At 41.1% G+C, this 23,661-nt stretch overlaps 1 protein-coding gene across 3 annotated transcripts in view; it reads right to left on the bottom strand.

Annotated features, from left to right (window-relative positions):
- Nucleotides 1–23,661, bottom strand: part of dlgap3 (discs, large (Drosophila) homolog-associated protein 3) — a 283,280-nt gene that overhangs the window by 8,307 nt on the left and 251,312 nt on the right. For 2 of the 3 annotated variants that reach the window (XM_022683199.2, XM_049475370.1), the window contains exons 5-12: nt 17,561–17,778; nt 16,157–16,259; nt 12,081–12,297; nt 10,163–10,668; nt 8,747–8,841; nt 6,500–6,978; nt 2,377–2,468; nt 2,069–2,215 (exon numbers count right to left, since the gene is read on the bottom strand). In XM_022683199.2, the coding sequence (XP_022538920.2) occupies nt 2,069–2,215; nt 2,377–2,468; nt 6,500–6,978; nt 8,747–8,841; nt 10,163–10,668; nt 12,081–12,297; nt 16,157–16,259; nt 17,561–17,778 (1,857 nt within the window). Of the gene's footprint in view, nt 1–1,688; nt 2,216–2,376; nt 2,469–6,499; nt 6,979–8,746; nt 8,842–10,162; nt 10,669–12,080; nt 12,298–16,156; nt 16,260–17,560; nt 17,779–23,661 lie in introns of those variants that run through there. The other variant, XM_049475371.1, reaches the window with a different exon arrangement.

A 23,661-nucleotide genomic window follows, 5' to 3' on the forward strand; every position in this document is an offset into this window, starting at 1 on the left:
TTAATTCGGAACTTGGGTTGTCCACGGCAATCACTGAATTGATTAGAGCACGCAAATCGTCACAATTGTGCCTCACTTCACCACGCCAAACCACAGGCACAGCGGCCAGAAGCTCAAGTTCACCGGACAGAGGAGGGGTTAACCAGGGCAAAGCGAAGTAAAAAAAAAAAGTTCATAGAGCTGCTAAAGTAACGTGCAGTAACGGGGTGTCGGAAATGGTAACGGCGTTATAGTTACAGTCATAGTAATTAGTTAGATTACTCGTTACTGAAAAAAAGTAACGGCGTTAGTAACGCCGTTAGTTTTAACGCCGTTACTCCCAACACTGGCTATACTGAACTGCGGGAGCCTTAAGTAAAGCCCCTGATTTACCAGCCGGTCTACTGCTCACCCTCATTGATGGTCAGGGACTTTGGGTAATGACCAAAAGACTGTGGATACAAGTAGCTAATTTAGTTTTCTCCAGTGAGCGGCTGGCTTCGCTCTTAGCGACAGGATAAGAAACTCTGATATCCATGAGAGGCTCAGAGAAGTGCTGCTGCTCTTTTGCGTTGCTAAGCCAGCTAAGCTGGTTCAAGCATCCCATGAAAAATCCCTGGTCGCATCCCCTTGGAGGTGTACTAGGCAAAACCAACTGGAACGAGACCTCAAGAAAGACTCAGAACCCACTGAAGGGATTAGATGAAGCACTTGTGGACCCTCAGTAGGAACAGGTAGACAAAAGCCTGGACCAAGTGGATTACACTTGATAGACAGCTCAACACGCTTGGAGGAGAACACTAACTGCCTGTTCTATTATGTCAGATAACAGTGGCCATGAAGTGAGGGAAGATCATTGAAGCTGTCCAGAAAGAATGATGTCATTTAGCATCACTATCCAAAGAAAAGCATGCACATCCAACATAGTAACAGTACAGGAGAACTAAAAGAATGTCTTAAATTTCAATAGAAGGCAGTGTTGGTTCATTTCTATTGGACCATTCTTCTTAAAACATTCACACAATGTGAAAGATCATCCATGTGATCACCCAAGGTAGTAAACTAAAAACAGACAGGTTTCTTTTTGGACAGCAACTTTATACCCTTTGGGACCCCTTCCCTTTTTCGAATAAAATCTTTAGCTTTTACTAATCTAACAAAAACTAATGCCTGGTTCACACTACACGATTTTGGGCCAGTTTTTTAGTCGCCAAAATTTTTTCGTTCATCTCAGACAAAAACTCTGCTCAGAGGCAAAACGGGGATCACTCGGCGCTCACTCAGTCACGTAGAGTGAACTACTGAAAGACTGTCACCGAATAATTGTCGACAGACGCCGGCAGCAGCTACAAACAGCCAATGGGATCACAGAAAGAGAGAACCATGGGTCCAAAACTCACCTCCTGCTTTACCAGAGCCGTTTATGGAGAGTCTAACCACTTTTGTCCCCAACGACTGTTAAACTCTAGAGAGAGTCAGCGAGTGAGTCCTCCATGAATGCGTGAATGACTAAAAGCTAAAAGGCTATGTTTAAAAGGCTTATAACTGGAGTTTAAAATGATAAAAGGACATAGGTTTTGAGGACATAAGTACGTGTAGTGTCGTGTAGTGTGAACCTGGTATTAGAAGTGAATAATCTTCTACAGTTAGCTAAACCTAAAAAAAACAGTACTTTTTATCCAATTTTTGGAAGGTATGCATTTGTCCTCAGTCAGTCAAATCCTTTAAAAATGATGTTGTATAACTGCTTCTAGTAAAACTAATCAAGCTATAGTATCACCATAGTATCATACACAAGCTGTGTTCAAACAGGTCAATCTTTAAACTGTGCTAAACAATTATCTTTCAAGGCAAGAGTGGTGTGCTTCTGGGTTAGACAGATGTAAAAGTAGAAGTAGTAGTAAAAGCAGAAGTATTAGCATGGATTTAGCATGTCAGAATGAAAAGAATACATTAGAGGCTCAGTTGCTGTTTATTACAGCAGTGCTTCTTTAGCTCAGCTCCCCCTGCTGCTCTGTATCATATCGGTAGCTCAGTCTGTGCGGCGGGCCTGGGCCCTCAGTGGTTCTGACCGGGCCTCCCCCCTCACCTTCTTCTCCGGAGGCAGCCTCCAGCCTGAGTCCTTTATCCTTTGCAAGTCCTGGAACTTCACCCTCACGTCCTCGATGGCCAGCTGCAGCAGCTCCCAGAAGCTGGCCAGGTCCTGAGTGGTGGGCTGGGGGTACGCCGATGGGTCCTGAGAGGTAAAAATGTGTGGTAAAAATAAGCCCAATGCCCCACATTTGTCGCTCTGTACACATTACAACAGAATTCTAATGAAATTGTAATGAAATTCATCAGTGGCTCCCTAGTGAGCGGAGTCGGGCCAACGTGTGAGAGGAAAGGCCTGCTGCTTACCACGCTCTGCTGGCACATGCGGAAGAACTGCTGCACCTTCTGGGACATGAGCATCTGTGCACTGCCTACCGCTGCTCTGATCAGCTCCAGCACTGCAGGGCAGAAAGAGGAAAGCTCACAACACGAAAGCCCTCACAGATGATGACTGTTTTCAGATGGTAAGAAATTAAGACTGTGTTTACATTAAAGGGTTTAATTGGTAGTACACTTTTGAAAGCTGTGTAAACACCTTAGAACTCATAAATTGGATGTCTACCTACAAACCCAAATCAGAAGCTTAAGACAGTACGGAAAACTAAATAAAAATAAGCATGTGGTCCAGCGGTCTCAAGCGCTGCCACTAGGATCAGGAGCCCCATCAGCTACCGAAGCACTGAGAGAGCACAATTGGCCTTGTTCTCTCTGGGTGGTTAGATGGCGCTGTTTTCACCTTCATCACTTGATGTCAATCAGCACAAGGCATCTGTGAGCTGATGTATCAAAACTGCAACAATGCTGCATCAGCAGCAGTTAGAAAAGAGGTGGTGGCTGACTTCACATGTATCGGAGAAGGCACGTGCTAGTCTTCATGTTTCAGCAACTTCATTTTATTTGTTAATATACATTAATTCCTGCATTCTTGCAACATAATCCAAAAAGAATTGGGATGTGGGCAATTTAGGCCTTGTGTTGAGCCAACCGTCGATCCTTCAGGTGGCACCGCATCTACAATGTATGTTAACCTTGTCCAAAAGTGGCAGGAACCTCTCCGGGTTCAGAGGCATTTAGGATAGACCATTACAGTAGAAACATTCCAGATCTATTTTTGTAAGAAATGGATACAGTTTGCTATGGAGTAAAGATGAAAAGGACTGTCTGTCTAGACATCAGCAGCAACTCTGGTTGTGACAGTGAATTTAGAAAAGGTAAGTTACACTTCTATAATGGCCGCATAAATGCAGAAAATTATTTGAGATCTTGGATCAACATATGCTAACAAGACAACAGGCACAGGCATAGCTGTGGAGGGGGATGGGTACTAGACTGGCCTGTCAGCAATCCTGTTCTGTCCAAAATAGAGAATGTGTGAAGAATTTTGAAACTGATGATCTGATGATGACAAAACCTGTATTGATTCCACTCCAATTAAAGTGTTTTGAGGAAGAATGTAGCAACACCTAAAACATTTAATTGCTTGGTATTTTCTGTGTCAAAATGTGAAAAAACATGTTGTGAGACTATGTTACAAAGTGGTAAATAATGCATTACTGTCCCAAACTTTTTACAGTTAAATGAATATTAACAAATTAAATGACGCTGACCAGATAAATCATGAAATATCTCAGGTTCCAAGAGTCTGCAAGGATTAAAAGTTAAAGTAAATGTAGGAAACTTTTTCAGATTTGGAGTTGTATAGCATTTCCATCGTTCCTCACTACTCCTGTTCACGATATCACTGTTGTCACCTCTGCTGACAAGTTAATGTGTCAGCAACAGCAGCTAACTTGATAAAATGTGAAGATGTTGAGCCTTTTCAGTATGAAGGTGTATTCGCTCTAATGACAGAAACAGATTACAAACAGTAACACGAAGCAGCAAGGCAGAAGATTAGATCTGTGCAAAGAACAAAAACCAAAGACCAAATGCCCACGCTGCGGTGCCTCTGACTGCAGCCTCACTTCACAACTACATGCTGAGAACATAAAAAACAGTGAGTAATACTGACAGAATGGAGATACTTGTACAGCCTGTTTATACACCCCCCACTGTCCATTTCTCCCCCTGAAAGCATCTGCACACAGTTAGATGCAAAATGATTTAAATGATTTAACAGATGATAAGAAATCTGCACAATTTGATACACAAAGGTATCTGACGTCTGCAAAAAAAAACATCAGCCTGTTTTTCAGATAAAGAAACAGAACTTTTAACTTAACAGATCTGTGCAAAATGCAGTCAGTTCACAGCAGTTTCAGTAAAGGCGAGTTTGCAACTATTTTAATTTTGCCAAAGCAGATGAAGAGAATGCCTCATAATTGGGTCGACTTGATTTTATAAAGACACACCATCTTTTAGTAAAAAAAAAAGGACAGTGATAGATAAAAGGCCCGGTGAATGGATTGCCAGGTTATTCAGCAAGTCGCAGCCAAATGTTGCTTTTTACTGCACTTTCCTTTTTAGGTTTTGTTCTCTACAATTTTTCATGCCAAGGCACAAACACCATCAGCAGGCATTCTGTCAGCAGAGCCGTGCAGAATACACAGAAAACGTATTGATCTCTGAATACTGAATTCACTGTTCACGTATATACCGTATACCGTGCAACCTGGAACATATTCAGCATATAGTTTAAATAAGGCATTATTCTGTTCTTCTTCTAAGATTTATCAGGCCATCAGGCTATGTTGTTACACCTGTTTAACTGTCCACATTTGGTAAATCTGTGCTAGAGCTTAGATTTCCTGCCCGAACCCGACCCAACCCAAGATTTCAGGCCGAGATTTCCCACCACTTTCCTCTGGCGGGTTGAATCAGGCTCAAGAAAATAGTCTATGATGTAGGCTTCTGTCTTTAATGCTATATTTATTTCACATAAAGCTATGGCATGATAATCACAATATACAGTAGCTATGTAACAAATCAAGCTGTTTTTTAAATAAAAGTTGCAAAAGTTATGCAGAATGTTATGAGCACACAGCTTCAAAACTTTGAATATGGATTGAATTTTTCATACATTGCACCGGGGATCTTCTGATTGGATAAATGCATTGCATTTGCTATATTTATTCGCGTGAAGTTGTCTAGGCTCAACTCAACATGCCAGACCCATCATCCACTATGTATCCCTCTGAAGACAAATAGGATATGTTGTGTGCATCAGTGAAACAGTGCAATGTAAATAAATCATTAGTTATCAATGTGTTGTGTATTCTGTGATTTACAACAGCTTGTACAGCTTTCTTGTTAGCTCTAACCAGTCTGACCATTCTCTGATGAATTCTCAACAACAAGACTTTTCATTTGCTTACGGATGTCTTCTTTAATTGCACCATTCTGACTAAACCCTAGAGACCATAAAAATCCTGGGGAATTTGGCAGTTCTAGACATCTTTAAACCTGTCAGTCTTGCATCAACCATCATGTCATTATTTTACTCCATTCTGACTGCTGATGTGAATGTCACCTGACTCTGCGAACCCAGATCTGATAGTCTGATTTTATCTACTGCACTGCTGACACTGGCTGATTAGATGGATGACTGCATGGATGAGTAGGTGTTCAGGTCTTCTTAATAAAGTGTGTATAAAGTAACTGTATTTTTAATACAGTCTTTTCATAGTGCAACTTGGCCTTAAATCCCAACACTTCCTACTTACTAATCCATTAAAACACTTAGCAACTATTTTTATATATTAGTTTTAAAGTCGACTGGATAAATACAGTAATCCAATGACTTTTGCTTAAAAAAAAAAAAAAAAAAAAAAAAAAAGGCAAGCAATGTTATGCAGTTGGTGTGTGAGCTATCAAAGGGCAGCAGATGTTCCATTAGATGTTTTGCATGTTTTATGCATGCTGTGTGCAAAATATGCTCTATGCTCGGGACTTCCATTTTGATCATATACAAAGTAACTGTAAGACTGTAAGTATCTCAATACAAATACATACTGTATATCAATACATTTGGATAGCTTACATAAAAAAAAGGAATTGCATGTGCTTTCTGAACATAAATGGAGTAAACATGGACATCAATACCGTGTATCTAAAGCCTTTGCAACGGTATTAAATCTTCAAATGGGGTTCCACTACAGAAGATCATTCATTCAGTCTTGTTTCAATGACTGTACTTGTATGTGGAATAAAAGAATTCCACTTTTTTCTAATATTTTTCACTTTTATCACCGTCAAATCAACATTTAGTTTCAGCAAATGTTACATATTCTGACTGCTGTTAAAGAAAACACCTGCCACATTCAAAATGTGTTGAATTTTTTAATTGGCTGACACATCATTTCCACATGAATTAACATGTTTAATTCATTTGGAAATGATGTGCACATTTAATGCAGCACAGCACGTTTTCAGCACAGCGATATTTTCATTCTCAAAAAGAAATTGACTGTAAAAAGACTGTAAAACTCACCCTCGTCAGGCAGCTCGTTCTCCTCTGCCTCTCTCTCCATGTTCTGGCACCAGCCTTCCATCCTCTCCACCTCAGTCTGCAGCAGTCGGAGGAAGAACTCCCCGTCCCGGAGGCAGGGTGAGGCCCGGCCCGAGTCCGGCAGGCTGCGTGGACCCTCGTGCCAGCCTGGTACGCTACTCTGAGAGGCCAGAGGGAGGGGCCCGTGGGAGTGTGGCAGGGCCCTGAGCTCCAGTGGACAGGGCTCTGTGGAGTAGCCGCTGTGGTAGTCCTCACGATACGCCCACTGGCCCTGCGTGTGGACGGTGCGGTACTCCACCAGCTGACCGGCTGATTCAGGCTCTGAAGAGTGGCGCTGGAAAGAGCAGCCGAACTGGAGACCCTTGTCCTGTGTGGGAACACTTAAAGCCCCGAAGCCTTCGTTCTCCAGATCAGCCTGCACACTCGCCGTCACGCTATTGGAGCGCTTGAAGCGGGCTCGTCTGGGAGAAAAAAAACAAACAAACAAAAAAAAACATTAACACAAAATTAAGACCATACACAAAGCTCAAAATACTAATGAAATGCTGTACACTCTACTGTTTAACCGTCACAGACACTAGACTAAAGTGTGTGAATTCAAACTAGATTTGAGCTGTTTGCTAAGCGTTATATATGTATTTCTGGAGAAAAAGATTATTTTTTGAAGTACCAAACACAAATTATTAAACAGAGTGCCAAATAGCCGAATTTAAGGTACCTGGTATTTGAACCAAAGTTTTTGACAGTAATTCTGGACAAATATTTGACCACACTTCTTTGCAGAATTCCATTCCAGAGTTCCTGTGTTGGTTTTCCTGGCACAAACCTGACTGTTTATACACAGTACACATACAGTATTTCCAGTAGAGTTTTTAAGGCTATTACCAAAGTTTCACCTTAGCCTGCTTTTATCAATTCAATTCCACAGCCATCTCTGATATACAGTATGTGTCCAATTGTGTCTACGTATTAACTGCCATGGCCATGATTTGAGGTGAACTTCTTTTGTTTTATTGTTCTATTTACATTACATTACATTACATTACATTTGGCAGACGCTTTTGTCCAAAGCGACTTACAATAGTCAAGTACAATGTAAAATAAGTTTAAAGGTAAAACATCTTTGGATAGGGATAAAAGGAGGTCAAAGGGGAATAATAGGATAGAGGAGTGAAGAAGGGGAAGAAGGAAATGAGGTTAGAAGCAGTTAGTGTGTTAGAGGTGTTAAGAGAGTAAGTGCTCTTTGAAGAGCTCTGTCTTCAGGAGTTTCTTAAAGATAGTGAGAGATTCTCCTGATCTGGTAGTGGAAGGTAGTTTGTTCCACCATTGGGGAACTCTGTATGAGAACAGTCTGGATTGCTTTGTGTGAATGTTTGGCAAAGCGAGGCGACGTTCACTGGAGGAGCGCAGCGGCCGGGAGGTAGCGTAAGCCTTCAGGAGTGAGTGCAGGTAGGAAGGAGCCTGTTCTGACATCACCTTGTAGGCGATTGTAAGAGCTTTGAATTTGATGCGAGCATCAACTGGTAGCCAATGGAGCTCAATGAGCAGCGGGGTGACATGTGCCCGTTTTGGCTGGTTGAAGACCAGACGTGCTGCGATATATGTATGTAGATATAAATACAATATGTAAGTCTGGTTTATTTTGGTTTACAGTTTACTTGTTAGCAATAACTCTTGAAAATGTAACCCTAGCCACAAGTTTGGACAGAATCCTTGGTACGACCCCTAATATCACAGTTTGCAATGGAATTAAAATTTACTTTTTCCTGCATTACAATACTGTCACAGGTCTCTGCAGACTCTGTCTTCATTCTTGAAAAAGAACGAAACACTTGTGACCGGCACTGACCTCATGTCCATGTGGTTGACGAGGGTAATGATCCTGTCACATGCTGCACATGCTAATGAGCTCATCAGCCCCGCCTGGATGACTCTGACATCATTTCACACTTTTTGGCTTATTGCGTAGGGCCTAATTATATCCTCTCACGGTGCTCTGTGCACCTAACGCAGACACACACACTGCAGGGGGAGAATGCATGTGTGCTCTTTTCCCCAGCACCCGCCGCTCAGCCCACACTGTGATTTACACTCCATCCAGCCCCATAAATTGTGGATCCAATCACCTCTGATTACACACTTGCTGGGGGAGCGAGAGAGAAAATCAAGGAGAAAAACTGAAAAACGGGACAAGAAAGTGAGAAAAGAAAGGACAATAAGGGCCAATACCTTTTGTCGTCCTCCACTTGGACACCGATGGAGTGCACCTCTCTCAGTGCTTTTCCCTCGGTGTCTGAGTCTGACAACGTCTCAGAGCTATCCACCTACACACACACACACACACACACACACACACATATATATATATATATATATATATATATTTGAGTCCAATATGAAATAGAAAGTATAGAGTACTGGACTAGTATTTGGCACCTCTACTCATAGAAAAGCTTGATAGAAGAGTCTATGGTAGTGCTGGGTGATTTTATTACCTAAAATCCCAGATAACATACCCATAAAGGCCTGCATGGGCAACACAACTGCAAACCACTGCAAAAGTTTTGCCCACAGGTTTCATGTTAGCTCCACATATACTGTAGATGTCAGAGATGGACCACATCAGGGTCAGTGATGTCCTTCTTCTTGGTTTTACAGTGCACATAGGGACTAGACGGGATACATGTGAGATTAAGGTGGACTATGCTGAAGAACCTCATACAAAAAAAAAAAAACACTCATACAAACCCACTCAGAGCCCATGCCCACCTGGAACCAACCTATCCCACATTCTACCCATGTCAAATCACAGAGTGTTAATGCTTTCTATGACATAATTCTAGGACATATGTGACACTATGGATTGTGGGATGTTAAATGCTAGCACAACCTTGGAAACGACCATCTGGTAACCACCATCAGGCTTTGCTCAAACTCTGATAATTCATTTTGCCTTGCCATGAGCATGCTGGGAAGTGTTCAGCCTCACTCACAAGATAGCATCACACAACACACGCAATACAGATGTGGTACTTGTATCCCATAACTTCTGGCATGTCAGTGTATAAAGTGCTGTATTATATACAGCTCTAGAAAAAAATAAAAGACCACTTCAGTTTCTGAATCAGTTTCTCTGATTTTGCTATTTATAGTTACATGTTTGAGTAAAACAAACATTGTTGTTTTATTCTATAAACTAGAGACAATATTTCTCCCAAAATCCAAATGAAAATATTGTCATTTAGAGCATTCATTTGCAGGAAATGAAAAATGGCTGAAATAATAAACAAAGAGTTTTTATGCAACTTGGCATGTTCTCCTCCACCAGTCTTACACACTGCTTTTGGATAACTTTATGCCACTCCTGGTGCAAAAATTCAAGCAGTTCAGCTTGGTTTGATGGCTTGTGATCATCCATCTTACTCTTGATTATATTCAAGAGGATTTTAATTAAGGAAAAACATCATCATTAAGAAGCCTCTTATTTTTTTCCAGAGCTGTATGCCTCCGTTATTCAACACAGCAACAAAAAAGGAAAAGAATTCTGAGGACAGATTTGGATTCCTATATTTTGGGAACACTTTAGACAATGTCCTAAAAAAAACTAATAATAATATTCACTATAATGCTTCATTGCTTCCTTACCTGGACCGCTATAGAGGGTCTCCACTTGCGCCCCTTCCCATCCTGCCTGTGATCCTCCATACTCTGTGCTGACTTGCTCAAGGTCATGCTGCTCTGGGGCAGTGAGGCAGACTTGCCCAGGCTTCCTCCAGCCCTCTCTCTTGGCATGCGGGGTCCTTCCAGCAGGCTGTCTGCAGAGGTGCTATGCTTGGGTCTCATGGGGCCCGACCCTGTGGTGTAGCCAGCGTCCCTCAGCCCCCGGGCGTCCACACTCTCTGCAGAGTTGCTGTTCTGCCTGAGCCGTGCTGGACCCCCGGCTGGATAGTAGCCACCCCTGGAGGTCCGGCCGCTGTTCTCGGTCAAGTCCACAGAGTTGCTGTGCTGCTTGGGTCGACCCAGTGCTGGCTGACCGGTGTTCTGGAAGTACGCGTCCTGGGTGGACTCGGTGCTGCTCTGGGCCGTCACAGAGATCATAGGCTTGGACATGCGTGGTGGAAGGGGAGGTGGGCCTTTTCTGTATGGAAACACTGGTAGAATATCATAGATATTAGAAATTACATACTCCTAAGGGAGGACATATGTACTGTAATCACTCACAGACAGAGGGTTATAATAACGGATCTAGGGAGGTCAGTGCCTACAATAACTTGCATACATTACTGATACAGATGTGCAAATACAGAGAAGCATTGTCGATAAAATATGAATCCCTGTAGGAGATAAACATGGACCTACCTATTCGACACCATACCTAATTCCAGGTGTAAAAAAAAAAAAAATAATAATAATAATAATAATAATAATAGGGATACCAAGCTGTAGACCACTTTGCTGAATGCAATCAAATTCTCACAGTAACGTTCCAAAATTTAGAAAAACCTTTCACTATGAAATATGAATCAGCACGTATCCCAATATGTGTCCCAATACTCTGTCTAACTATCTTTAACATCATTCATTTAAAAGTCTCTTTAAAAGGTCTTCCAGTTTTAAACAGAACACTCTGTGCTAAACATTTAAAGCACAGGAAGCAGAAATAAGTGGAAACGGAGGAAGTTAACTGCAGTCTATCTTTAAGGTGATAAATTATTCGTTTCTGGGAAAAGCGAGCTGCAGTTAAAAACAACTCTGTAAGCTCTCAGCCTTCTGGAGGAGCAGAGCTGCAGTTCTCCACCTGCTTCATCTCAGATAGCCCGGCTGAAAGTGCTTTACTACATCGCACTGCCTGCCAGAGAGCAGAGCCACCAGGGCCTGTTCACATGAACCTGCCACATCAAATGAACACACACACACATACACAAACACAAACAAAACACACACATGAAAATCAATACAATTCAAAATTCACGCAATAAAAATTCACGGGAACTGTGACAAAAACACACAGTGCGTGTGTGTTTCCCATCGAGTTTCAAATCCTATTTTCAGACATTGGGTTTATAGACATCCTCTAGTGTGTGTGTGTGTGTGTGTGTGTGTCTAGGGGGTATAGAGATGGATGCATTTGACACTTCACAGAAGCTTTAATAAATCTGCAGTGAGATTTTCTGCTTTAAGCTAGAATAGAAGAGCACACGAGGCCATCCGCACACACGCGCGTGCGCACACACACTTACACAAGCAGGAGAAACAGAAACACACACAGAGACAGAGAGAGTTATAGAGAGGCAGAGTTAGTGTGTGTTTGTGTAAGAGAGAGAGAGAGAGAGAGAGAGAGAGAGAGAGAGAGAGAGAGAGGGACTTTATTTTTGATATCTAAAGCCTTCAGCTGAGACGTGTTTTCTCGGCAGTGTATGGGTGGCAGATCCAGAAACTCATTAAGATACTCCAGTAATCCCTGTTACTGCAGAGATAGGGTGCAGGGAAGAGAGCAGAGAGTAGAGATACCATTACACACACACACACACACAAACACACACCAGCAGAGACAATCCCTCACCTGCTCCACCCTTCATGCTCCCCTGGGGGCCAGACATAGAGAAGACAGACAGGCAGTCATCGTCTTGGGAACAGCCCGCTTGGATGGCCCGCACATAGCTGTGACTGCGTGTGCGGAAGCAGCCCGGCAGATCCAGAGCCTCCACAGCCTGAGATTCCATCTCTCCAAACATGGTCTCACACACCGACTCAAACTGGCGGTTTAGTGTGTCCCCCAGCTGCCAAAATGTATATATACACACAATGTTTTAAAGGTTAAATCAGGGCAGATACCAGCTTCCAGAAGACAAATAGTAGCGTAGATAATACCCTACTAGTCAAAATTGTGTGGTTTTTTTTATTTATACTATTCATCCAATTCATATACTCTATAGCAGATGTCACTACTTGGAGGATAAATGTCTGGGTTGAGATCTAGATGCTGTCCTATCATTAAAAACACCTGCCTAATATGTAGTTTCCTGTACAACTCAGACCCATCAAAACATAGACTTCACACTATCTCTCGAGGTGTCCTGTGGTATTTGGCAGCAAGACATTAGATGCTAATTCCATAAATACTGGAAGGCTACTTTCACACCACTGGTAAAGTGGCACACATATTATTTAAGCTGTTCATTTTTATTTGACTTACATCTGACATTCATTCAACTAAAGTAATTCAAGCTCTTAACTGATGCACATATGCAAAAGGACAATGCTTTCACATGTGAGTGGGTTTAATGTTAGGACAGAGCAGTGTATATTGTATTGTGTACAATGCCTGTATGTGTTATGTTGCTGCACATGGTAACAAGTTACATTATACAGCATGTTTACTGACTTGTAGTTTGATTAAAGACCCTATTTAAAGTCCCTAACATGCTCTATTGGGTTGCACTAATATATTTTAGAAACACTGTTAAGCAAAAGCCTTCACTGTCTTCAACAGAGTGAATGACTAACACACCAGTCAAACTTTGCTTTACAGTGTGTTTACTTATGTACAGTGTGTGTGCATATACACTGCTCAAAAAAAATAAAGGGAACACTCAAATAACACATCCTAGATCTGAATGAATGAAATATTCTCATTGAATACTTTGTTCTGTACAAAGTTGAATGTGCTGACAACAAAATCACACAAAAATCATCAATGGAAATAAAATTTATTAACCAATGGAGGCCTGGATTTGGAGCCACACACAAAATTAAAGTGAAAAAACACACTACAGGCTGATCCAACTTTAATGTAATGTCCTTAAAACAAGTCAAAATGAGGCTCAGTATTGTGTGTGGCCTCCACGTGCCTGTATGACCTCCCTACAACGCCTGGGCATGCTCCTGATGAGGTGGCGGATGGTCTCCTGAGGAATCTCCTCCCAGACCTGGACTACAGCATCTGCCAACTTCTGGACAGTCTGTGGTGCAACGTGACGTTGGTGGATGGAGCGAGACATGATGTCCCAGTTGTGCTCAATCGGATTCAGGTCTGGGGAACTGGCGGGCCAGTCCATAGCTTCAATGCCTTCATCTTGCAGGAACTGCTGACACACTCCAGCCACATGAGGTCTAGCATTGTCCTGCATTAGGAGGAAGCCAGGGCCAACCGCACCAGCATATGGTCTCACAAGGGGTCTGAGGATCTCATCTCGGTACTTAATGGCAGTCAGGCTACCTCTGGTAGAAATGCCACCCCACACCATTACTGACCCACTGCCAAACCGGTCATGCTGAAGGAGGTTGCAGGCAGCAGACCGCTCTCCACGGCGTCTCCAGACTCACGTCTGTCATGTGCTCAGTGTGAACCTGCTTTCATCTGTGAAGAGCACAAGGCGCCAGTGGCGAATTTGCCAATCCTGGTGTTCTCTGGCAAATGCCAAGCGTCCTGCACGGTGTTGGGCTGTGAGCACAACCCCCATCTGTGGACGTCGGGCCCTCATACCATCCTCATGGAGTCGGTTTCTAACCGTTTGTGCAGACACATGCACATTTGTGGCCTGCTGGAGGTCATTTTGCAGGGCTCTGGCAGTGCTCCTCCTGTTCCTTCTTGCACAAAGGCGGAGGTAGCGGTCCTGCTGCTCGGTTGTTGCCCTCCTACGGCCTCCTCCACGTCTCCTGGTGTACTGGCCTGTCTCCTGGTAGCGCCTCCAGCCTCTAGACACTACGCTGACAGACACAGCAAACCTTCTTGCCACAGCTCGCATTGATGTGCCATCCTGGATGAGCTGCACTACCTGAGCCACTTGTGTGGATTGTAGAGTCCGTCTCATGCTACCACGAGTGTGAAAGAACCACCAACATTCAAAACTGACCAAAACATCAGCCAGACAGCATAGGTTCTGAGACGTGGTCTGTGGTCCCCACCTGCAGAACCACTCCTTTATTGAGTGTGTCTTGCTAATTGCCAATAATTTCCACCTGTTGTCTATTCCATTTGCACAACAGCAGGTGAAATTGATTGTCAATCAGTGTTGCTTCCTAAGTGGACAGTTTAATTTCACAGAAGTTTGATTTACTTGGAGTTATATTGTGTTATTTGAGTGTTCCCTTTATTTTTTTGAGCAGTGTATATATATATATATATATATATATATATATATATATATATATATATATATACACAGCTGTGCAACCAAGTGTAATTGCAAACTGAACAATACCCTGTTTAATAAAATAAATAGTATTTTGACATAACAACCCATGAAAGAATTAATGAAAACATTAAGTGTTAACTGTGGGGCAGCTTGTAAATACCAATAGGTTAAACACTGGCCAGCATGGTCAAGGCAAGGTGACTTATAGTTATTTAGTTATTAAAGTTATTAATGGGTGCCAGTTGTGTCTTCGGAGAATACATCATAGAAGACATTACCACTCACAGTGGACAGTGCAGTGGGTGGTAATGATCATGTATGGAGATGATGGGTTAGTCACTCTTAAGTCCACATTCAATGCTGGAAGCTCTACACGCATCTGGCACAGGCAAGGGTTCCATGCATTAGATTACATGGGGAAAGGCAAAGACATGGGACACAATACTAGAATCTGTCCCATAAGGTGACAAGTGGCCAAGTTAAGAAACATCATATATCAGTTCTGTGGAGGGTTCAGAATTAATTGGGAGATCGCTGGTTCGAATCCCGTTCTCATAGCTTGCTATCAGCTGCCGGATCCCAGAGAGAGCACAATTGGTCTTGCTCTCTCTGGGTGGGTAGATGGCGCCCTCTTTCCCTTCATCATTCCAAGGGTGATGTGAATCAGCACAAGGCGTCTGTGAGCTAATTTATCAGAACCGAGTCGGTGCGCTTTCCTCCGAGTGCGCTGTGATGCTACTCAGCAATGCTGCATCAGCAGAAGTTTAAAAGGAGGCGGTGTTTGACTTCACATGTATCGGAGGAGGCATGTACTAGTGGTGGGGCATGGCTAATGAGGAGTCCTAATGGGTGGGTTGGGTAATTGGCCTTGTAAATTTGGGAGAATATGTGATAAAAAAGAATTATGCAATTTAATGGGAATTGTAACTAGATATCTATAAATTTTACAATCAGAACAATGCTTAAATAACTGTCACATAAAATAAAGGCCCTTTATATCATCAATACAATGTAATTAACTTCATACAACACCTAATATCATCTTATGAATAGTGACATAACATGCTCATAAACCCACACATGGATGGATACAAAATACATACACTGTTTAATGTTATTCATCTCTTCTGTATGATTATGATATATTTCTGGAATCTGGTGAAACACAGAACATAATAGACTACAGATTTTTTGTGCCAACGGAAAAATACAAAGGCACACTCTACTGGCTTTGATCAGCTGGCCAGAGGACAGACTGTAGTGGAAGCAGAGATCATTTGTCATGCTTTTCACAAATAATGAATGACCATGAAGTTATACACTGGAAGCAGAAGAGAAATGACATCAGAGAATCAGAGCTTGGCCTTTGTATTAGAGAAACTCTTCTAGTGGCACATTAAGTTAAGCTCCAGCGGACACGGATAATGAAACTGCGCTAATGAGAATTGTATTGTTCTTGGGACAAGGTGGAACGTCACTGACTGGAACAGCAGTATGTTACCTGTGAGCTGGTCAGGGAGCGCGTGTAGCTGCGAGAGCGAGCGTGTCCTTTGGGCGTGGTACGGCTGTTGGAGTAGGAATCTGTGCACTGTTTACAGGAGTACCTGCAGAGAAGAGAAAAAAAAGTGATAAAGAATTAGCTTTATTCAGCATAAAAATAAGGTTTAAGGTAGCTCAGCAAGAAATCAAAAGAGCATTCATTTCCTTTTGTTTTGAAGTTAAAAATGAATCTAATTTAGCTAATAAGTGCACTCATTTAAAGTAGGTTTTCAAGGCAGTGGTTCTGTAAGCCATGAAAAATCAAAAAAACATTTTAAATGGTCTTTATGGAAGCCGTTCAATTATTTTTAAAGGGTTTGACTACTGATGTGAGACAACTAAACTATTCTAGTATGTTTGGAAAATGTTTTGCATTCTGAATTTGATACGTTACCATTAACCATTATACACTGCCTGGCCAAAAACAAAAAAACGCCACCTGGACATAACTAAGCAAATTTTGTGGGGTTGATGCTGCAGTTGGTCTGCAGGTTTAGGTTCAGCAACAGTATGTGCTGAAAGAATGAGTCAGCTGACTACCTGAATATACTGAATATAGAGCAGCTTATTCCATCAATGGATTTTTTCTTCCCTGATGACACGGACATATTCCAAGATGACAATGGCAGGATTAAATTGTCTGGAATTGTGAAAGACTGGTTCAGGGAGCATGAGATCATCATTTTCACATATGGATTGTTCACCACAGAGTCCAGATCTTAACCTCATTGAGAATCTTTGGGATGTTCTGGAGAAGGCTTTGTGCAGTGGTCAGACTCCACCATCATCAATGCTGCTGCAAGATCTTGGTGAAAAATTAATGCAACACTGGATTGAAATAAATCTTGTGACATTGCAGAAACTTATCAACACATTTCCACAGCCAATGTGTGCCACCATCAATGCTAAAGGTGGTCCAACTACACATATAGTGTATATAAAATCAAGAAAATACGAACACAAATGCAGGAAAACAAACTGAAAAAAAGTTGACATGGCAGAATAAAGTAAATGAGTCAAAATAAAGTCAATTTGAGACCACAGCAAGATAATGAGTGATGGCCAATGGCATGCAGTTCCCATAATGCTAATTGGTTGACATAAGCTTGCAGCTAAATTAGACTCACAGTACTACATACATTAAATAAGTAGACCTTAGACATGCTTAATAATTACATAATATAATATAAGCAGATTAACATGTTATAATCAACACAGTGACACTTGTTGTGTAGTGGGTTTAATTCCTGACAACACCAATAAATTATCATGGGCAAGACTCCTAATGCTAATCCTTCTGCTCTAGATAAGAATTTCAACAAAACACTAGAAATGTATTAATTTCTAATGTGAGAGTGTCACACACTTGGTGGTAGTGGAGCGCTGGTCCATGCTGACAGAGCGGCGGAAGGCCTCTCTCTGAGCGATGAGGGAGCGCTTGGGTGACGTCTTAGGGCTGGTATCTGAGTCTCCACTGTCGTCGTCCCCCATGGCCTTAATGTAGCTGCCGCTGCGCATCCGTCTGCACGGGATTTCCCCTGCGCTGTCTGACGCGCCCCCTCCACCCCAGTCATCTGAAGGAACCTGCCAGAGATGCACAGATCAGCAACGGTCAGTGAACTGTCCTGTCAAAACAGCCCTGATAAGAGCACATTCAAGAGCTTACACACTAAACCTGACAGTAGCTTGGAGGTCACTATGCTGTGTAAAATGTGTTCATGTATTGTGGTGCTTCGATCTGAAGGTGGTAATTTAATGACATAATTCTGTAGAACTGACTGCAATTAATTCACATTAATGTAATAATAATAATAGGTTCCACATCAATGTAAATGACTACCTAGGTTATATGTTTCATACTTTAGCCTTTTACGCCTCATAATTACCATGATAAACGTTGGACTAGCAATCTGTCCAGGGCGTATTTTTATCTTGCACCAATTAGTTCCAGAGAAGCTATGAACCTACCTCGACCCTGTCTAGTAAGACATGGAAAAAAGATGAATGGATGGAATTAACCACTTACATTGGGTTGTTTCACAATTTTAAATACATCCAGTAGGTGGCAACGCTGTATTAATGGTGTATGACTAATGGGAATAAAACAAATGACCTGAACAAATGAACAGTTATGATTAGTACTCTGTAAAATCAGTTTGTCAGTCTGCTCTTCTTGTCATTTTCACCACAAAGTTTTATTTACCAGCTCATATGTGAAACACAGGGGAGGTAGTGCCATGATATGGGCTTGCATGGCTTGTTTTGGGATAGGCTCATTAGCCTTCATTGACTGTGAACTTAAAAGTCTACAGAACATTTTGTTTGTGAATTTAAAGAAAGATAAAAACAAACTGATTGGGAGATTCTTCATCATGCAGCAAGATAATGACAAAAACCACACTGCCTTGAAAAACATCACAGAATAAGAATGCAGAAGATGTCAGTGGGTCACAGATATGATGCAGTTACTGCAAGCAAAGGATTTGCAACTAAACAGTAAGTCTTATTTACTTATTTAAGTTGATCTGTTCCAATACTTTTGCACAAAAGAAAAATGGGTGGGTTCAGATGGAATGTGCTATCTCCTAAATTGTGTATCAGATCCAGATGTAAAAAAAAAAAAAACTGGAAATAAAAGCTGAAATGTTGATTTTTTTTGTCTAAGATTCATATTTTAATGTGTTCAGTCTACAGCAGAAATAAAGGGATCAGTCTTACTGTTACAATTTACTGTTAGAAATTAGATTTACTGTTAGACATTAGAAACTGTTAGAAATGTTTAGCATTTCTATGCACAAAACAATATTTGAACAGAATAAGTACAAAAACAAATGCCATTTTCAGGTTACAAATACTTTTTTTTTTCTTTTTTTGGCTTCGCATTCCATCTTTAAAACTATTAACCCTTTGAGACACTCTTCGCCATTGCATATCTCCTTTAAGAATGAAGCTATCGGGTGATTCTTTGAATCGTTGCCCTTTAGGTCCCCCAATCTTTTAGCATTTTAAGTCATTGCTTAATTAAACTAAATGTCTTTGCATTATGATGTAAAATAAAATTCGAAAAAAATATATTTTTTATGTGTTGTCTAGTAATAGACATATAGACATCTTTGCAATAAATGCTGCTGCAAATTCTACTGCAAAATAACTTTACAATACATTTTATTATTTAGCATAGTGTCTTGTACATTGACTTGATTGCAAAAGTAAAACATGTAATTAAAAACTTTATAAAAACTTCTTAGAACGCTGAAAAAATTGCATTTGTTATCTCTCCCCACTTTTTAACTATGAACTTTACCATAAAATATAATTATTAAAATCCTTCAGAGATGTAATGTTTTGCATTGTTGTCTGACTCCAAAACCCATCTATGCTTTATTTATTTTTTCATAATAAAGCCATCATATGTAAAGTTAAAATACACATTTTAATTGTCCTCAATGTCCACATGTTGCCATTTGGCTATTTTTCATGTTTTTGCTAATTCTATGCTAAAGACTCATTCCTGTTACTTTCATTCCTGTTACTCAAAAGATAAAAAGTAACAGGAATGAGTGCCATTTTATAAATATCATAAATACCAATTATTTGAACATGCAGTCAACCATTTCTTAAAAATAAAAACGTTATTGAAAGAAAATCAAAGGAATTAGTGCTTTAAAAAATTCTTTTTAAATGTCACGTGTTTTGTAACCATCTTGGGATTAGAAACCTTGTTAAGTAAAACTGCCTGAGTTTAACTAGTACATGTTTTGAAAAGTTAAATACATGTTATTTGTTAAAAAGTAAAAAAAAAAAAAAAAAAATGCAGAACAGTTTGTAGCCCACGCGCTGTCTAGAACCAGATGGAGTGATAGCCGCGGCGGCCAATGATACGTTAGCAAGAAACGGCAGAGCCAGTGGATGAGTTTGTGGGCGGTCTAAAGGGAAACTGGATCCGCTTGAGCGGTGGTCATCTGCTGGGTCCTAGCACTTGATCTGTCTCTATTTAATATAGCGTGACTATATATAAAAACTGCAGGGGACCAAAACCGGCTTTTGAAAAAGTGCAGGGGACATGTCCCTCCCGTCCCCCCCAAATTACGTCTGTGGCGGTATTATCTAGCAGTTAGTCCCACGTAACTTGTTTTAACAAGGTAAATGCGCAGACTACAGTCCAATATACTCACCTCTGAATGGCAAAAGAGCAAGTGCTTAGCACGGTTGGTGGCTAAAGCTAAACTGAAACTGTATAATGCTAAACAAATTAAAGGAGGTGTGCCTTATAGTGTAAAAAACATGGTACATAAGCCTTACAGTACTAGTATAAATCTGAAAAGTAGATCTTAAACATATCTCATGTTTTATATAATTACTACAGATGTTGGTTTAGAGTAATGGGCACCAACATACAAAAACAGTCTTACAACATTAAAACCTAACGATTGAACAATTATACATTTGCAAAAAAATCCTGCTTTGTATTAAAATACCCAAACTGAAGAAAAATAATTCATTATGCATCCATTCCTTTTCTAAGGAATCATAATGAAATGATACTTGTGAGCTCAGAAAATTACACACCCAGCTGTGTAGAATCACAAGCACAAGCCTTAGAGGCCAACACGATCTTTTATTAAAGTTGTGGCTTATTGGACTCACAGCAGTGGGGCCAGTTAGACCCAACAGGGCCATACTGAGGCAGCCTGGATCTTCATAGCTTAATAACGCGAGCCTTGATTGCATGCCGTGACGTAATGGTCCCCACTGCACACTCACAGCTACTCATACTGGAACTGACGCACAGAGCTGCGAGAAGTTTCTCCCTGAAGCTGTGGGGCCTTAAACTGCTTCATGGATGCAGTTTCTTAATTGTTTTTCATCGCGAAATAATTACAGTGAGAGAAGAGAGGGAGGAGGCTGCATGTCTAATCAATGTTTATGATTTTGGCTGCTGTAAGAGCCTGCATATCACCACTCTCCAAACAAAAGACTGTGCATCTGAAATGGTACAGTACATTTATAAGATATATGACATGTGTGTCAAAATGCTTGTGTAAACCTCTTACATAGAATTCATTTATTTAATTAATTGTAATGAATGCCAATAGAATAGAACTCTTTGTAAAAGATAAACATGAACATATTGGCACCACTTCTTCTTCCAGGCAGGCACTAGAGGTGTACAAATATCCCAGCACTGAACTGCAGAGCCCTCTGTGGAGTTCTCTGTAATAAAGGAGCTCCATCCAATACTTTTGGGATGAGTTAGGGAGTTCAGGATTACAAGAAGTGGTGATTGTCCAACATTATTTCATGAAAACCTGTTGCCTGTTGAATGCAATTAAATCCTTACAGTATTTTTTTATTTAGTACAAACATTTATCAGAAAATACAGAGAGTTAATAAAAAAGTGGGATAAACTTGCTTTAAACCCTAGATTTCAGAAAAAAACAGTGAGCAAGCAGGTGTCAGATGTCTTGGCACGTTACATCCTGGAGTTGTATGAGTTGTAGAGGTTCCTAAAGGTGTCCTAGTATAATCCATCCTATGCAGTTTAAATACTTACCTACCTACGTGATACCTACGTGAAATAGCATGTTCAACTTGGATTGGTCTGGTGATGCAGCTCTATGAATCTGACCAGTGGCTCCACACATGGATTTATTGGCCTTCACTAGTACAAAAGCAGGCCATGACAATCTTAGTCACTTCGTGACAGTCTGATATGACAAACCAACCAATTTCATTCCTATCTGTGAATTCCTGCTCAGTGAATCAATTTTTTTTTAAACTTATATATTTTTAATATTACACACATAAATAAGGCACTTTTACAGATATGTGGGCTTGGGGAATGTGTGTAATTCCTTCTTCTGCAAAGAGACAATGCAGTTACAAGTACCGGTACACACACTCACTAATTTTTTGACTGACCAGTCATGAGGCACTTAAAGGTCATTGCTTTCAAAAGATGATTCAGTGTGATCTCTCTATTCACGTCCCATTCACTGCTGCTCAGAAAATACATAGACTATCAAAAAGCTCCAGTGCTTTTCACCTCACTTCACCTTCTCTCATACCTCCAGTTCCGTCCAGCATTCTTTTATTCCATTAGGAAAAGAGGAAGTTCATTTTCAGAAGTTTCTAGATACATTAATGAACAATCTCAGAACTTACATTTCTCCCTCCAGCCAGCTCCATCTCTTCAATTAGCACCCTGTTCCTCTACCACTGCTTTAAAGTAATTCTCATCATCCTGATGCATTTCGTCTTGTCTTCTGCCTCTGCTAATTGCGACTCTTACAGTTTGACTTGACAGGCTCTGGCGCTGTCTCATTCTGACCTGTTCTCAGATCAGATCACAACACTACTGTCCCACAACAAGATCCCCATCTCTCCCTCGTATCTCCCTGGGGAGCTGAGTTGGCCCTCGATGGGAGCAAATATCTGCTGAGTCCTGCATCTCAGAACCTGCTGCTCTGTCAGAAACTGTCATTGAAAACAGAGCCTGCTAGGCCCCATCATATCCTGATGCTCCTTATGGTGCTGCAGGCGGTGCTGGAAATGAAGTGAGAGGAGAGCAGTGGATTTTAATGAGTTACAAAAAAGGAGAATATGAATAATCCAGGTTTCCTGGAGACAAAGCAGATTTTCACACTGCCACATTGGATGGTTGAAAACTATTATACATTCATGATGATAAAAAAAAAAAGTGGAGGGTAGTCATGCCAGACTGTCATAAAATCACTCAGAATGGCAGTGGGTCATCTTCAGTGTCAGATACCTCTTTTCTTGGTGGAGACAATCAATAAATATGTGCTGGGAAGCAACTTGGTAAGTGCCAGCAAAAGGTCTGGTGTCATTTTTGTACACTGCCAGATCACCTTTGGTCTTCACTACAGGCACTTTGAAAGCCCAGTGTTACTTTAATAAGGCCCTACATTAATGAGGCTCAAATTTTTCTTAATGCACATTCCAGTGCGGTATCTCAACAGGACAATGCTCATCCACACACTGCTGCCACCTCAGGAGCTTGCCTTAAAGACACAGATTCTTCACCACGGTTAGACACAATGCCAGACCTATTCTCAGTTGAAAATATGTGGACTTCCTTTGGACATGCTATCAACATTTCACCCCTCCCGGACAAATCTGTAGAAACTGCTTGAATATTTGAGCTGCATGAGATGGATTATCGCAGGATAATATTAGAAACTTCTGCAACTCCAATGCAAAGACATCTGACATATGGCATTTCACATGCGTTCTACATTACTTCTGCATATGTAGTTAAAATAATAATAATCAAATTGTCCAAACCAGTCATTTTTTATCATGTATTGTTCCCGTAACATTTATCCCCTCCTTTCTTTCTTTTTCTATTAAGAAGTGCATATTCAGTACACAAGCCACCAACCAGGCCAGTGATTCTTAATCCCACTCCTGGTGGCCCACAGCACTGCGCAGCACACATGGCAT

The sequence above is a fragment of the Astyanax mexicanus genome, chromosome 3 (assembly GCF_023375975.1).
Source record: "Astyanax mexicanus isolate ESR-SI-001 chromosome 3, AstMex3_surface, whole genome shotgun sequence".
NCBI lineage: Eukaryota > Metazoa > Chordata > Actinopteri > Characiformes > Acestrorhamphidae > Astyanax > Astyanax mexicanus.